At 28.5% G+C, this 17145-nt stretch overlaps 1 protein-coding gene across 2 annotated transcripts in view; it reads left to right on the top strand.

Annotated features, from left to right (window-relative positions):
- LOC103568531 (probable serine/threonine-protein kinase dyrk2) overlaps positions 1–17145 on the top strand; it is a 164535-nt gene that overhangs the window by 40875 nt on the left and 106515 nt on the right. For both annotated transcript variants that reach the window (XM_014440978.2, XM_008545438.3), the window contains exon 2: positions 10997–12960. In XM_014440978.2, the coding sequence (XP_014296464.1) occupies positions 11335–12960 (1626 nt within the window). In that variant the 5' untranslated portion in view covers positions 10997–11334. The remainder of the gene's footprint in view (positions 1–10996; positions 12961–17145) is intronic.

Raw genomic sequence — 17145 nt, 5'->3', positions numbered from 1 at the left:
CCATGTAGTTTCATAAGCATCATCCAGCTCAATATATATGTACATACATTTCTTGCTGATACATATCAATTCATCGATACTCAGCGTAGGTGTGAAATATATGTACATACATTAAAAAAAATAAATAATATTTTTAATAAAAGAATCAAAGCAGGAAGTGTCTTATAGCAAGAGTTTAAAACATTAATTTGTGCGGTAAAAGAGAAACGATAAAGAAATATTTTAGCATTTCACATTTACAATACTGTACATATGTAGCACCTGCAGGAAGTTAATGAATCCAGATACTCGAAACCTACATCTCTGGTGAGACGCTTGAGGAATTGAGTTTAGAGCATATATATATATTAATGTTAAAAGACATAGTAGAGAAGAGGTGCAGTCACCTACATATTTATGCCTCCGCGGTAGACCGCCCTCGTGATGCTCTCAAGCATTCGCCAATCTTAAGGCCACACTTATAATACCTTCACATTTAAATACTTTACACTATGCTTATGTTGCTTACTCTCTAGCTCTACATTACATACTTATCTATATAACACGCACGAAGAATCAAATTGCTGACCCAAATTAATTTAGACTATGTTAACTATTCGTGTTCGAGGTCCGTGTCATCATATTATGTGTAGACAGATGAAATACTTTTTTGCGGTCATTTTAAAACTCATTTTTTTAAATTATTTAATATTTTTTAATTACTAAAAAAATTTAGTCATTAAGAGATACTGCGTAACATAAAATAACATTTTTTTTCCCAATTCAAAGTTAGATAAAAAGTTGTAAAATCCAAAAGTGTGCAACTCACTTGCCAGTTTAAAAAGTGATCAATAGATGGCGCTCTGACATACAAGAAAGTTGAAAAATAATAATAATAACAATAATGATAAAAATATGGCTGCTAAATTTTTCCATGAATTGTCAGTTTTAAGTTTTTATTAATTGTAATTAAACCAATAGGATTTGGATAGTGATTTTCCATAGGGTCCTCTTATTTAAGAATTCAAGTGTAATAAAAAATGAAATAGATTAATCGGTTGTGTATTTTTTTAATTATTGTGTTTGCCAACATCCGTTATATTGAAGTCCACATGTCGACATCACAGATTTTATATACATTTTATTTTATTCATTAATAACCCGTTAAAATTTGAAACCTTGCTAGAACCTAGGAATTCTAGGATTAAGAAAGAAAAGGACACTAAGTACTTAATTTGTATGGAAAAACAACTCCTATATAAATCCTACAAATGACAGTTACGGGAGAAAATGACATGTTATATAGGCGCCAAAATTAAAAATTATTAATACTTAACAGAGCCTAAACACACCATAAAAGCTTATTTAGGCCTATGAATTCTAAATTATTTATTAGGACCTAGTAGACCTACAGTTTTATCATATTTATTTGAACCTATCAATTTAAATTTAAAAAGAATGATATTTTTCTGATATAGAATCGTTATAAGTTATTAGGCATATAAAGTGCTAATAGGGCTTCAATAGGTCCACCGAAAGATTTTAAATTAAAGAAAAAAAAATTAGAATTTAAAGGACTAATGTAGGAGTTGGGAATTGGACAGACGTAGAATACTTAGGTTTTAATCAGGAATTTAAGAATTTATGCTACCAAATGAGAATTAATAGTTTTTATAGGTTTTAAAGAGATGTTAAATTTTGATTTTTAGAATCCATCGGAGCTAATAAGAGTATAAAGTATGAAAAATACTTATTTAGGTCCGCTTAAGAATGCCAAGTACTAAAATAGGTATATTCAAGTATATTGAGTACTTAAAGCGAAGCTAAATTTCGACTCGGGAAATTATCTTTCAAATATTACGAATTTTGTTCTCATTGAAAATATTTGAATGTGTAAATTCGATTTTTACGTCAGTAAATCAGCTGGTCCCAAGTAAGCGTTAACAGATCACATCTCATTGCTTCGCAATTGTGCAAAAAAAATTCTCAGATACTTAATTAATAATTTTTATTTTACCTGTTGAAAAACAATTAGTTATAAATTATAATGATAAAAATTTACAATAAAAATGACAGCAATGATATGCTACAAAAAAAATTCATTTTCTTTATAGCCTCGTTTAGTTCTTAAACAATATCTAGTATATTTACTTGTATGAATGTATTTATGTATATATGATCTTTTATAACAGTATATATGTCGACAGGTGTTGATTATTAGTTGGTAGAATATCTAAAAGTAAAACTGGATTAGTTCAAAGTAATCGAGAGAAATAGAAATTAGTTAGTACAAGTCGTTGTCTTAATGCCAGCAATGATGTTGTAATATAATGAGTGCGTCGTCCTCGAGGGGTGTGGTATGAGATGTGTGAATAAAAAAGAGTGTTAAGACATTTTCCGATTGAATTAACGGTCATCGTGCTCTAACGTAACATGTTATACAAAGTGGATGAGTCATTAGTAATTAATATTGAACTAGACTATAGAACAGAATCAAAACGCCTAATTCAGATATAAATATATATAAATGTCGAGAGATAGGAGAGAGGGGAGTGAGAAAGATAGATAGAGAATGAAAGAGTAAGATAAATGATCGTATGTAACAATTTAAACTCTTATCATCATAGTCTGTTAGAGAATACTCACGTTATTAATGTCATCCAATCATTTCCGTCCTCACTTTGGCACGTAAGAGATCTCTATTGAAACTCGATTAACAGCAACCGGTTATAAACCAACCGGTAAAAATAACATCATGAGCTATTAATTTCTCACAATCGTTTATTTCTGTATTTATATATAATAACAAATATATATAGATATATGTTTATGTACGTATATTTTTGACTCATTTATTTAATTATGAATTATAAGTATTATAGTAGACTTCATTACCGTTTTTATGATTGCAATATTATAAATAAACTGTAAAATTTATTAAAAATTCAAGTACAGTTACAAATATGTTTTTTTTCAATGAAATTAATAAGAGAGTTATACTTATAAAATATTAGATAGAGGTTTTGCTAATTAAATATGTAATTTGATCAAACATCCACTTTAAGTTACTTTAATAATTTATTTAGGCAGCTGTATCACGTGATTTATGGGTTAACTTATTATTATGAGATTGTTCGGTTTTTGTTGGAGCGCTATTTCCGATGTTCTTTATACGCTTTAAAGATCCTAATATGATAGCGGAACGCCATTACTAATAGCAAAGGAACCGAGCCCGCACCACTATCTTTATTTCCGCATTCGTAATTTATGTAGTTGTTCATTTATAATTTTCATTCTATCTCATGTTTTTAATTCAACATTTTTTTACTTGTACTTAGAAATTTTTATCATAATTTTAGGCAATCGAATTTCATAACAATTGAAAAATTTTTGATATTACGGGGTGAAATAAAATACTATCTTTGAGAATAAGAAATTTTTAATTTAATTTAATTTACAATTTAATTTACAAATTTTTTTTACAGTACCGTTTTTATTTCAGTTAACTTTTCCAATTCTTTATAAAATAATTCAGATAATACCTGAGTCAAAAACCAAATTAGGATTTAAATCTCAAAGTTCTCAATGAGGTTTTTGACGATCGATTTAGAATTTTAAGATTGACAACAGTACAGGAAGTTTATCCTAGTTTAGTTCTCAACTTAAAAATTATTTTGGTTTTAAGAATATTAAAAAAAAAAAAAAAAAAAAAAAAAAAAAAAAAAAAAAACAGACTTTAAAACCAATTATGAACTTGTTTTGACTCTTCATACAAACTTTTAAAAAACAAAGTTTGGAAACTGAAAATTTTTCTACTCTTGAATATTTTTAAATTTCCAAAAATGATCAAATCAAATTTCCGAATTGTCTCAAATTTCGAAGTTTACTACCCTCGCTTTCGGCTCTACACAAAAAAAAATTTCCTAGCGTATTAAATATTATGTATTATGAAATAAAGAAAAAAATTATCTTAGAAATTTTTTCGCGCCAGAAAAGTTTTTTCTTGTTCTATAAAAATTTTTGTTTTCAATTCATAATGCAAAAATTTCTTGGAGTAAGTAAAAATTTTCTTGGGGTGAGTAAAAAATTTTTGCGCCAAAAATTCTTTTGCTTTATGTAATGGTCAATTTTTATTCAATTATTTAAAATAAACACGAGATATGTCTCGGAAAAATAGTAATTGATGCCTGTTCAGAGTAAATAAAATAATAACCACAGTTTAGTATATTACATATTTACGTACATTGTGTATACAAAACTAAGATCACATTACATTCTGTGTCCAACAAACCGCGTTATATCGCATTAAACCTATTCTACATTCATATATCTTTTCAAGTCTATGCTGTACATTTAGGCATGTATTCGTCTCAGTTTCATTGGTAATATATATATAAGATACAAAGCAATTTAAAAGCCATCTGAAACGGGACCCGAAGTAAACTGAAAATGCAACAGGCTGTTTACTCAAGAGTATGCATAATAGTAAAAAGAGTGAAGGAAAAAAAAAACATTATAAAGGTTGTAGTTTCATATACAAATATATTACCAAGTGCTAAATGGTAGTAGCGGTCTGCTTGTCAGAAAAATTTCTAAACCACGGGCTGTTGATTCACAACGGCCTTATAATCATGATGCGTTGAAATATTTTCATTAATTTATCAGAGAAAGCATATAAGAGACATGGGCATTGTTTTTATTTTTTTTTTTTACCTCTTACAAACTTACAATTTATTTAATTATTTTACGTAATAGAAACATTAATAAATTACATACATTCTAAATAATAATAATAATTATAATAATAAATATTAATATTGATATAATGTAAAATGAAAAATATAAAATTAAAATGAATGCATTAATAATACGAGAGTGGATAAAATGAAAGTAGTGAAGATTTTATCCTAATTAGTTGGCTTTAGAAATATATATATATATATATGTATACATATATATATATATATATATATTCAATGGTCCATATGGAGTAATTAACTTTTGCGCTTGCACACGACCAATTAAATAATAATACATTTGAATTAATGAAGTTCTTGGGTAAAGAATAGTTTAAGTAATAATCTTTATATGCACTTGTCTAATAATACCTAAAATAACATCTTTCTCACGCGGTTGCATTATTTATCTACATTAGTATAAGTCTCATATACATTTACTCATTAATGATTTTACTATTTTTTATTTTAAAACTCCACCCGTATAATTTTCGTTTTAATGAATCATACATTTAATTATTAACTCATTAAAATAGTGAACGGTTGAATGCTACCTTATGATAACTTACTGAGAATGACAACGACAACATGGTATCTGTGTTGGTTATATAGATTGCGTGACTAAATGAACGACAAGTCGATGTAGTTCCAATGGGAGATGTCCCCAGTGTTATGCATTTAACCCCTTTCCGTTTCAACCCCTGCTCTTTATTAATTTGTACATACTCGTGCTTGTAAATTTCATGTGACCCAAGTACAGCAGCGTGCATTTAATAATCATTGTTCAGGCTAATTGTCTTTGGCTTTTGTATTTATAATATAATAGTTTTGTTGATAATTGTCTCTTTGAAAAAATATAAATACTCTATAGAGATATTCAGTGACCATGATTGTAAAGAATTCTGTCATAAATCTTTTAAATTTAAATGTAATTAAATTTTATCATACTGTAAAAAATTGGGAGTGAATCATTACGGATTTTATTTCAATCTGAATTCACTCTGCCGAAGTTCCGGAGTTTAAAAAAAAATCAATCTGCATGCTGAGTAAATAGGGAGTTTGTGTTTTAAAATTGAGTGATTTCGGTTTCGCGCCGATTTAAATTTCGCGCCAAAAGATGCTCATTTGTTTTTAAATTGTACGCCTCGAACGCGAAGCGGAGAGACAGCCCAGGTCAAAAATTTGATCTGATTTTAGTCGAACTAGATTGTATTTAAACTAAGGTAAATGTCTCAATACCGGAACGACGAAGGGTATATGACTGATTTTTATCGTTTTAAAAATATTCAAATAAATTATAAACCAAAATAATTTATTACATCATATAGAATAGACATTTACCAATGCAAAAATAATCAAATAAGTTCATTTTTCTTAAATTTAATATAAAAAAAAATTTTTTTTCTATGACACCCAAAAGACCCAATACCGGAACGCTAAAATAGCCTTGTCCCCATACGAGAATTCGGTTGTCCTAATACCGGAACAGTAAATAAAATAAGTTATTTTTTGCATTTATTCATGGTGAAAATATTAATAATTTTTAAATAATATTAATGTAAAATGAGTATGAATGTAGCAGACATCAGAGAACTTTAAAATTATAAATAAATAACATAAATAATTAAAAATATAATGTTTACACAAAAGCACTATTAATTTCAAAATTTTTTGAATTTGATTTGAATGATTGAATATTCAATGAAAATAAATATTTTGAACTAAAGAATAGAAACAAAATAAATCATTTGAGGTTATACTAGAAAAATAATTAAAAAAAAAAAAACTAAAAACAAAAATTTATTTTTTATGATTTAAATTAGAGTTTATCTATACTTAATCTATTTTTTATAACAATCATACATACTGCATTAAATATTAGGGCTCCAGTAATAATTAATATTGTACTTGATTTAGCCAGTCACTAAAACTCACCGTTAATGTCTATCGATAACATTAATATGATTGGCTGTTCCGGTACTGGGCACGGGTTCATTTTGATGTACCAATAGCCGAACAGTCAAATTAATATAATAATACTATTTTTTTCATATTTTTAATATATTTTCTTGAATTTTATGTCATTCAAGATGCATATACAAAAAAAAAATTATTGAAAAGTAATTCTATGCATTTTCTATAAGCTTAAGACCATTGACTGATTTCTTAGCAAAACCATTAAGAGATATGAAAAAGTCATGAATCCGAGACTATTGCTCTAATTAACATTTTTTTTTTTTTATATTTTAAATATTTTCTAAAATCTATTTTATATCTTATTTTTTAACTGAAAGATTAAGGTTTCAAATAAAGAAAGTTTTATTTAGTTTCATCGCGTACGAGTTGAAATATAATATAATGATTATTAAATCGTTCCGGTATTGGGTCTTGTTTCGGTATTGGGACATTTACCTTAATTGGTCTGTTTTTAAATTTTTATAAAAATTTCAAGCTGTTTTTCATCTAAAGACGATCATAAACAGACTAATAAAAATAATAGGCAGTAAAAGTCTGATTTTGGTCTGGAAAAAAACAAAAGAAGGCATTATATTATGAGAAAAGAAGTATGATTTTGATTTAGAGGCGACCGAAAAAAGATTAAAAATTATTGAAAGCACGTCTGGAAATAGTCTAAATAAGGAATAGTAAAGGTAAATTTCGATTAAATTTCACATGTTGATTAAATACAAACAAAAAGTAAAATTGAACAGAAATAATTTAAATTTTTTATTTGATTTAAAACAGATCAAATTTTCGACCCGGGAGTGCTTCACTGTCACCAAAATTTTCAAATATTTTGAAATTATAAACTATATTTGTTTGAATTAACGAGCAACCTGCAGTCACTACGTGACTGCCGAAATATCACTACCAATTTTATAAAATACTCATAAGAAAACGATTTCTTGCCTCAACAAATTTTATTTACACCAAGAAATTTTATGCATCATAAATTCAATGCAAAAATTTTCTTGGGGCGAGAAAATATTATTTTAGTCAAGAAATGATTCCTTGCACTAAAAAATTTTTTCTAGTTCTAAATAACTTTTTAGTTTTAATTCACAATGCGATAAATTTCTTGGGGTAAGTAAAAATTTTTTTTAGGCGAGTAAAGAATTTTTGTGTCAATAAATCTTTTTTTTTCTATGCACACTTTTTTGGCTTTGAGAAGCTTCCTCAAACTAAATAGAAATATAAAACTTTGTCATTTTGGAATAAGTAACGCGATATAAATAATATAATATATATTCAGTGACATTCAGTCATATAGAGTGATAGAATAATTAGAATATTAATTTATTTAAAAAAAATAATTACGGTCGTATTTTTCCTCGCGTAATTTAAATGTAATTCGAATGATACAGATAATTTAATTTTTCTCAATTTTTGATAATAGAAAAAAGTTGAAACTATGAAAAGGCACAAATTCAAGTCAAAACCTTTCTAACAATACCATTTTAATAACATTAACCAATTTTATCATACAGAAATGCCGGGAACAAAATTTTTTTTATTCTCTTAATAATATAGATTACCGGCAACATTTTTTGGATAACCCGAAAAATTTACCGTGTTTGTATCTGTCAGCGTTTTTGAGATATTTTGAAAAGAAAAAAAATAAATAATACGAGAAAGAGAACTAGACGACAGTAAAAAAAAATTTGAACGTATCTTGATTTTTTTTAAGTATTCCATAATTAGACAATTGTAAAAATTAATAAGTTTTCAGGCGGATGGAAACATTTATCGCAATAAGCTTTAATGGTAATAAAAATTGAAATATATTAATGACCAAATGATTCGATAAAGAATTCATTAAAAAATATGTTTGATAAATTTAGTAGCGCCATTCAGGCAGTCACGTACGTAATACATAGTATTATTATTATTTTTCATTACCAATCAGCATTTTCACGTCGAAAAAAAAAAACTAACGAGTCATATTTCAAGTTATTCGCTTGAGTTTTCTATATGATAAAATTTATAACTCATCATTATGTATATATATTTTTGTTCTTTTTTTACCACTGCAATTTATTAGTCTATTAAATCTATAATATTTTTTTTTTATAAAATCATATAATATATCTGATCTTGAAATATCAATGCACTTTGTGATATATGTACGTAGTTAGTCAAAAACTATGTATGATAATATATACTCAATATATATCTTCGTGATGATGTTTTTATGTGCACGCGATCTATCCATAAAAATGCCAGACCATGGCGTTTCTCTGTCTCGAAAATGATAGACGGAAAATCAAACCTCAAAAACATTAAATTCACTTCATACAATTTTTTTTTTTATTCTATTAAAAAGAATGAATTTAAATTTTTCAAACAAAATTTTTATTGTTTAATTAGTTGTTACTGAAAAAATGGAACATGTAAGGTATATTATTAATCAATAAACAGACAAACAATTAGTTACGGGATGGAGGATTCGTGCCAATTATACGAACCAGGTGACTTGAGGTATCCAGAGCGCGAATGTGTAAAAGATTATTACATCGTGGCATTCTTCTCGTTATGTACTCACCCGTCCAGCGCCTACGGCAACAATAACCTGATGTACACTTACCCACACATACACATCAATCTAAAAGTGTGTGCAAGTAAAAAAAAATTTTAAAACTTTTATCAAAAATTGCATTATTCATTGCATTATTAACGCTTTAAAATCTACTTGACAAATCATTATACATTCTATATTACACTGATTAAATTTTTTCTGATACTCAAGAAAGCCGAAAGAAAAAAACAAAATTTAATTAAGTCATCTTCATAATATATAACTACAGTGATATATAAAACAAAAATATTCATCAAAATCTGAAAAACGGTTGACTCTGCGGGACAACCCCAAAACTTCCTGCTATTTTTGAGTTCAGGAAGCTCAAAAACAGTATTACTTGTAAATTTTTGAGTTTTTCTTTCATTTTTCGTATAACTTAGAAACTACACTACCAATCGACTTCACAATCTAGATAATTTCAAGTCTTTGGTGAACCTTTTCAATTGCCGCCAAAATTCAAATCGGTCAATTCGTACCGAAGATGTCTTCGGACAAAAAAAATCTGTCCGGAAATATTCAGAATAGCTTCCAGGACCTCAGAAGTTGACATCTTATGAAAACTCAATTTTGAAAATCGCACCGAAACCAATAACTTCCTTTTTTTGAAAATTTTCAATTTTTATAGCGGGAAGTTAAAAAGAGGTTATGTCAATAAAAAGAAATACATAAAATAATAAAAAAAATTAAATTGTAATGAATTCAGAATCTGGATAACATGTCATTGTTAGTTGCAACAGTCAATCGTGTCGTAATAAATGCAATGAACTTTTCTTCAGTTATACATAACATAAAAGAGTCTCTCAACATCAGCAAGAGCAAAAACAGAGAGCTAAAGACGTATTCACAAGCCACAAACGGCCTTGTCTTTTGCATTCGCCGCAATATAGTAGACCATGCAAGTATATATATATATATATATATATATATATATTTGTACATATATATATATATTGTGGGTGTTACTTTCTTGACTTATAAATACCTTTCACCGATACTTGGCAGACGACATGGACGCCTCTAGATTACTCTTTGTTTTTACATACATTTATACATTTATATGTATGTCTGCATGTATATGTATATTTTTTTGGCAAAGAAACAAGATTAAGGGCGGCCACCCGGCACGATAATTGTACATTAATTGCGGTCTAGACTGCTAATTGCGCGGAATAAATTAAATGTAAACCTACGCAGAGATGAGGTACTCAAGGATTAGTCGGTTGTTGGACAAGCGACTTCCGATCAAACTTTTATATTATTTTTAAACATCATTTTTATGTTATTTATTTATCGTTTTAATTTTATCGTTTAATTCCCTAGCTTATTATATTTGTGTGATTAGTCCTGTTTATTTAATCACTTTAATTATTATTCGAGAACACACTCATCATCAATTATTTCTTAAATTTATAATTTTAACATGTCGTTCATTTGTATTGTAATAATAGATTACATTAAAAAACAAGATAATTGTTGATTTAAATTTATCAATCAATTTATTATCTTGGTAAAAAATAAAACTCTATAACAGTTGATGTATTATTGGTTGCACTTGGTTAATTAATTTTATAACCATAAAAAAAGTCTCTCACAATCGTTATCATTAAATCATTAATTAATCATTACATTAGTCATTAATTATTACATTAGTATTATATTTTGAGTTGCAAGACCCCAAGCCTATTCCTAATTTGTGTTTCAGATTCCCTTAAATATCTTGGCGAGTTTGTGTCAGCTGTCGCTAGAGTCCATCATCGACAATAATTGTCACCTGTCAACAAGTACTAACAAATACTCACTGCCCCCTAAACAGCAATCGACTGCCCCATAATAAATATATAAAAAAAAATAAAATGTTACGTGATTGGAAATCCGAGGAACCGAGAGAGCGCGAAAGAATAAAGCAAATAGTATTTAAAAAGCGATGAAATCAAATAGGTGTAAATTATTTGGATCGTTTAGTAAAAAAAAAAGAAGAAAAGTTAAACATTTCTGGTGAAACTAGAGGTATTTTAAACGTAAAGTTTGGTGGAACGAAAGATGTTGGGTGTGAGTCAACCAACCAATCCACCATCAAGTTTAAGACACTCTGCAAGTTTTTCGTGTCTTCAACGAACTTCCGGTGACGGAGCTCATCGTGCCAGGACGTCAACTCTTCCTCAGCAGCCAAGTCTTCAGTTAACGACTGTCCAACATCATTATGGTGGTCCGAGTTCACTTCAACCCTCAACGTCCTCATCATCATCATCTTACTCACGACGTTTAGAAATTGACTGTCTACCAGAAAGTAACGATTACGGTTTCATTCATAATACAAGACCACGATTAAGAAGCACGAATTCAACGGTATTACGTGAAGAACAAGAACGTCACTGCCAGAAGCAACAGCAGCAGCAGCAACCGCAACAGCAGCATCAATTATTTACTCGTGATTCTGTATCCATTTATGACGAGTCTGGTAAGATCAAAGACCGGGAAGTTTTAGAAGGATCAAAGTCACGTGATATTGTCACAAAGAATCAAAATCCACTGAGAGGAGCATTAATTCTTTTTACTACTTCGACATCATCTTGGTGGAAAGCTAAGCAACGTGAAGAATTTTCAACCACTTCCCTTGTAACTCCATCCTCATCAAGTGTAACCGAAGGAAGGAAGTGGTCAAACGAAGGAGCAGCTATGACACCTCCATCGACTTTGTCTGAGAGAAAGTGGCTCGGTCCACCTGGTTCAATTCCTACCAATGAACGCAAGTGGTCGTGTAATTCTATTGTCGCCTCACCAGGTAATGAAAGGAAATGGACAACTGCCTCTATATCGCCAACCTCAAACAGTCAGGATCGAAAGTGGCGATCACTTGGAGCACTTCTCAGGACTCCAGTTACAAACTCAACCAGCTCACACGTTAGTCAAAACTCGTTTGGCCAGAACATGAGTGCTTCCATGATTGAAAATGGCGCGAGTGATAGTTTCAGAGAGTGCTCAACTGTTGGACCTACGGTTAAAACACTGAGGTATCCTCAGCCTACCTCTTATTCAGCACGAGTATCAAAAACGACCCGGGACACTTATCGCGACAGCAGTGATTACTCTCAGGCAAGATCAACAAAGGTCAGTCGAAGACTATATCAAGATTCAATTGAAGCAACTGAGAGTGCGGGTGAAGAGCAAAGGCGTAAAACGAGATATTCATCTGAAGATGAATGTCGGAATAAATCCACTCGTGATGTATCTAAGTGCGAAAGAACACAGACAATTGAAGCACGAGCAACGTCTACACGCTCTGGACGTGCTCAAAGTTTTTATTTACTTGATGACTTTTTAAAACCACATCCCCAGTCATCAAAATGCTCATTTAACCTTCATTTACCCTCACATTATTCATCGAGAGTTAGTACTGAACGTAGCACTAAGTCCAGTGATAATAAACAAGGAATTACTAACGGCACAAGAAACTTTACTAATATTACACCACCAAGACGACATAACTCTAGTTCAGACAGTCTCGAAGTAGCTACGAGCCCTCTTCCACCTCCGGTTCCACCACCGCCACCCCCAGAGGTCAATACCATAAAGGAAAAAGATAAACTGGAAAATGGCAAAGAACGTGAAGCTTGTCCTTGCAGAATGTGTTGGGCTAATTCGCAGCAAAAGTCTTTTCATGATGAGGTAAGTGATGATTATTAATCTATTAATGAAAAATAAATAACCCGTGTAAAAAAAAATCGTTTCAAAAACTTTCCTGCAAATTGAGACAATTTTGAACTTAGAGTTGAACATTTTTGGAACTTAAAATAATTACAAGTGTGAAAAATTTTGAACTAGTTTACACTTTTTCGCGGGTTTGTATTTTTTTGGAAATTTTTTAAGCAAAAATTATTTGAATTGATAATTTCGTGAGTTCATAATTAGTTCCAATCACTCGTTTTTTGGACTATTTTTGAACAGGGTGGCCACAAACCGGGAATTTCGGGAATTATCAGGGAATTTAATGCAACCGGGAAATATTATGGAAATGTCAGGGAATTTCGAAAAGTATCTGGGAATTACATTGTGACAGTTCAAAATTTAAAAAATTTTCAATAATACACTAGTTAGAAAAATTAAGGGATATTAAAAAAATTTCAAATTTGGAAGTGATTTTCAACACGTTGTAACTCGAGGGAAAATGATCGTACGATAAAAACAAAAAAGACAAGCTGTAGCTTCAAGTGTCTAGTTTTCTGATCTGGTCTTAAATTTTTTTTATTTTGTGCGGTTCCGGATTAATCCTAAGAAAACTGCCAAAAAATTAATTTACCAAATTTTTGCTCAGCTTAAAAACGGTTTTCGAGCTTCAATAATTTTTTTCAATAATTATGATTGATTTTTGATTGCTTCGGAACCATGCTTATAAAAAAATTTTAAGACAAAATTAGAAAATTTAACATTTGAAGCTACAATTTAACTTTTTGTTTTTCGACCATTTTCCTTCGAGTTACAAACTGTTAAAAATTACTAAAAAAATTTGAAATTTTTTTTAGTATCCCTTAAATTTATTTGAATCATAAAATTTCTTATTAAATATTTTAACTTACACATTTTTAACATCGAATAATCAAAAGTAGGCAATATTAATTTATTTTATTGCCATTTGTATGGTTTCTAGCATGATTTAATTATTGAAAATGAAAATATAATAAATCCTTGAATATCTAAATGATAAGAGTAAAATTTTTAAATCCGGGAAAAATGTGAAAAACTTTACTAGAAAATCGGGAAATATCAGGAAATTTTGAAATTTTGAAATCATTTCTTTGTGGCCACCCTGTTGAACAAGTCAGATAGTGAAAAATACTGACTTTCCCAAAAAGTTTTAATAAACGTCAAAAAATATCTATCATTCCTCTTTTATTTTTTTGTTTTTCAAACCAAATTGTTTTTCCTCAAAAAATTAAAAAAAATACACGCAGAAAAAGCCGACTCCAGTTAAAAATTGTTCACTTTCCATTTTTTTCAAAGTTTCAAAAATGTTCAACAAAGTTAAGAATTGTTTTAATCTTAAAAGTTAACTGTCATGAACATTTTTGGAAGGAATTATTTTTACACGGAAATAATATGAAATTCAATTTAAAACTCAATGCGATTTACAGATTAAAAGAATGTCATGTTTTTTTATCATTATAAAAAAGTATTATAAGCAGGTAAAATTGAAAAAGTTATTTTAAGTGAAGTACGCGAAACCAATTTAGTCACATAAATTTAATAGGTGACTCTTGAGATTTTATATAAAAGTAGTTTTTTTATGTTCAAGGAAACGTGAACATTTGCCCTTTAGCGACTTACAAAATTTCAATGGAGCTCGAACCTTATTTTCCACCCCAAGTATTCTGACAGTCTATTTCTACACGCGATAGAACAAATTGATACATATATACGTAAGCTCCTCTCAACTAGCACTGATTAATTTTTTTTTCAATTTACTATCATCGTCACAGATTTTTTTTATCCTCATTATTCGACGATGCATTTTGCTCTAATTTGCACAACGGAAGTATGCTTTAAAATTAATTGCCCGGTACATAACAGTATTTAATAGTTTTATTTTTTTTTTTTTTTTTGACTAATTAAATGACATTATTAATTTTTTTATTTATTCACTATATTATTAAATGTACTGATGCTTATTAAATTTAAAAAAATATTATAATATAATTCCTAACTTTATATTTTTCAATTACCGTTACAATTTAAATGATAATAAATATCGCAACATGCTCTAGATATCTTAACGTCGAAATTGATCACATTTACGATGGCAATAAAGATCGTGAGCGAAGGGAATCTTGTGTGTCTTGCAATCGTGTTGTAGTTATACATTCGAGAGTATCAATTCGTAACGCATTGATTTAGACATATATATATATATATATATATATATATATATATATATATGTATATGTAAGAGGACACTCTTGCTCTCTTAAATCTTATAACTCTGTACTTTTACTTCTAATACAATCTTACATTATATTTACTTTATCTATCAGAAATTTCATATAAAAGAAAAAAAAAAGCATTATGTGCAATGAAACTTTACTCAAGCAGAATCATAGACTATCAGATTGTTAACCGGTGACTATACTACAGTAGATGTTTTATAACGAGTAGGTTTATGTTGAAACAAATCATTGATCCTTGACGTTGATGATGAGTCTCGAAATGTAATTGATCAAATGGGCGTTGAATTGTTTCCGCAATTATATATCTTTAAAATATTACTTAACCGAAAAAGGAATAAAAAATTTCCACTACACATTTTACAAAAAAACAATGTAAACTTTTTTTTGTAATTACCAAAAAAGAAGTACTTCCCGTATGAAAAAACAATATATGGTTAAAATATATGTTTGCAACAAAAAAATATATGATATATTATATTGTATATTATAAACAATCATATGGAGAATTTCGCCGATTTAATATAAAATTATATACAGTAGTAAATATATGTATTCTATATATTTAACTTATATGTTTTCTATATTAAGCCATATACATTCAGATTTACCTTATAATATATTATATTGATATATTTCCTTTTATATTCGAAAAATATAAAATTTTTATATGAAATGAAATATCTGGTAGCATATAATTTATATTATATATGGCACCATATATTTTCTTTGTTATATTTAAGCATATATTTTATTCGGTATATTTATATATATATATATATATATATATATATAGGTATATTATATATTCGCTTCAAATTAACTACTTTTGAGAATTTTATCTGCAATTTGAAGAGTATATCAAAATTTAGATCTAATTTAATTGGAGCGGGTCATACGAATAAGAAACTTTTTTTTTCCATACATTGTATATATATATATTTTTATATATGATCAGAATATATTTTTCGTATCTGATAGAAATATATATTTTTATGTATGATAAAAATATAGTTTTCGTATATGACAAGAATATATATTTTCATATATGATGAAAATATATTTTTTGTATATGATTGACATATATATTTTATATATGCTAAACATATACGGGCTCGTACATGATGAATATTATATTTTTTAGTATAAAAAAAATATATATATGAAAATATAGTTAAATTCGCCACATATATTTTCTGATATTTATTGTATATTTTGACCATATATGTTATTTTCATACGGGATTGCTACACATAATTTCTTGATTTTATTATGCCTAGGAAATTAACTTGATAGGATTTATGAAAAAGTGAATAGTTTAAGTGAATGACTGTCATATTGTCATAATCTTATGTCATGTATACTTTGATAACAGAACAACCGCTTTTAGTAGACTACTAAGGAGACATTTGCTGTATCAAGTAAACGGAAAAATCGATTTAGTCTCCGGAAACATCAAACAACGAGCGTGTCGTTGAGGTATAGGATAATCGATTTGCACGTCATTGTAAAAATAAATACAGTAGAAAAAAAAAATGCCGACAGAAACTCTAACTCACGAGATATATTTATGGTATATATTTTATGTCGCGTTCATTCGTGAACTTTCGAGCAAACCGCGATGGTGAGAGACAACAGGCTTTTTCTATCGATCTTTACAACTTCAGTAGATTTATATCGAAATGTATATGTAAAAATTTTTTAAATAATTATAAAAAAATAGAAGTGTGAATATAAAGGCTTAATAGTTAATACTCTTTCAAAAAATTATTAACATTGTGAAATTTTGAATTTAATAAATTTTCTTTGTTTAACGATGACTCGCTTTCAGAATATGATCAAAATATTCGAGACGTTATGGTTAGCTAAAGCTGTGTTAAAATTAGCGTGACCATTTCATGGTTTTAATTTTTCT

This window comes from Microplitis demolitor, chromosome 1, assembly GCF_026212275.2.
Source record: "Microplitis demolitor isolate Queensland-Clemson2020A chromosome 1, iyMicDemo2.1a, whole genome shotgun sequence".
Lineage (NCBI taxonomy): Eukaryota > Metazoa > Arthropoda > Insecta > Hymenoptera > Braconidae > Microplitis > Microplitis demolitor.
The sequence above is the reverse complement of the archived record's forward strand: the minus strand, read 5'-3'. Positions and strand labels throughout refer to the sequence as shown.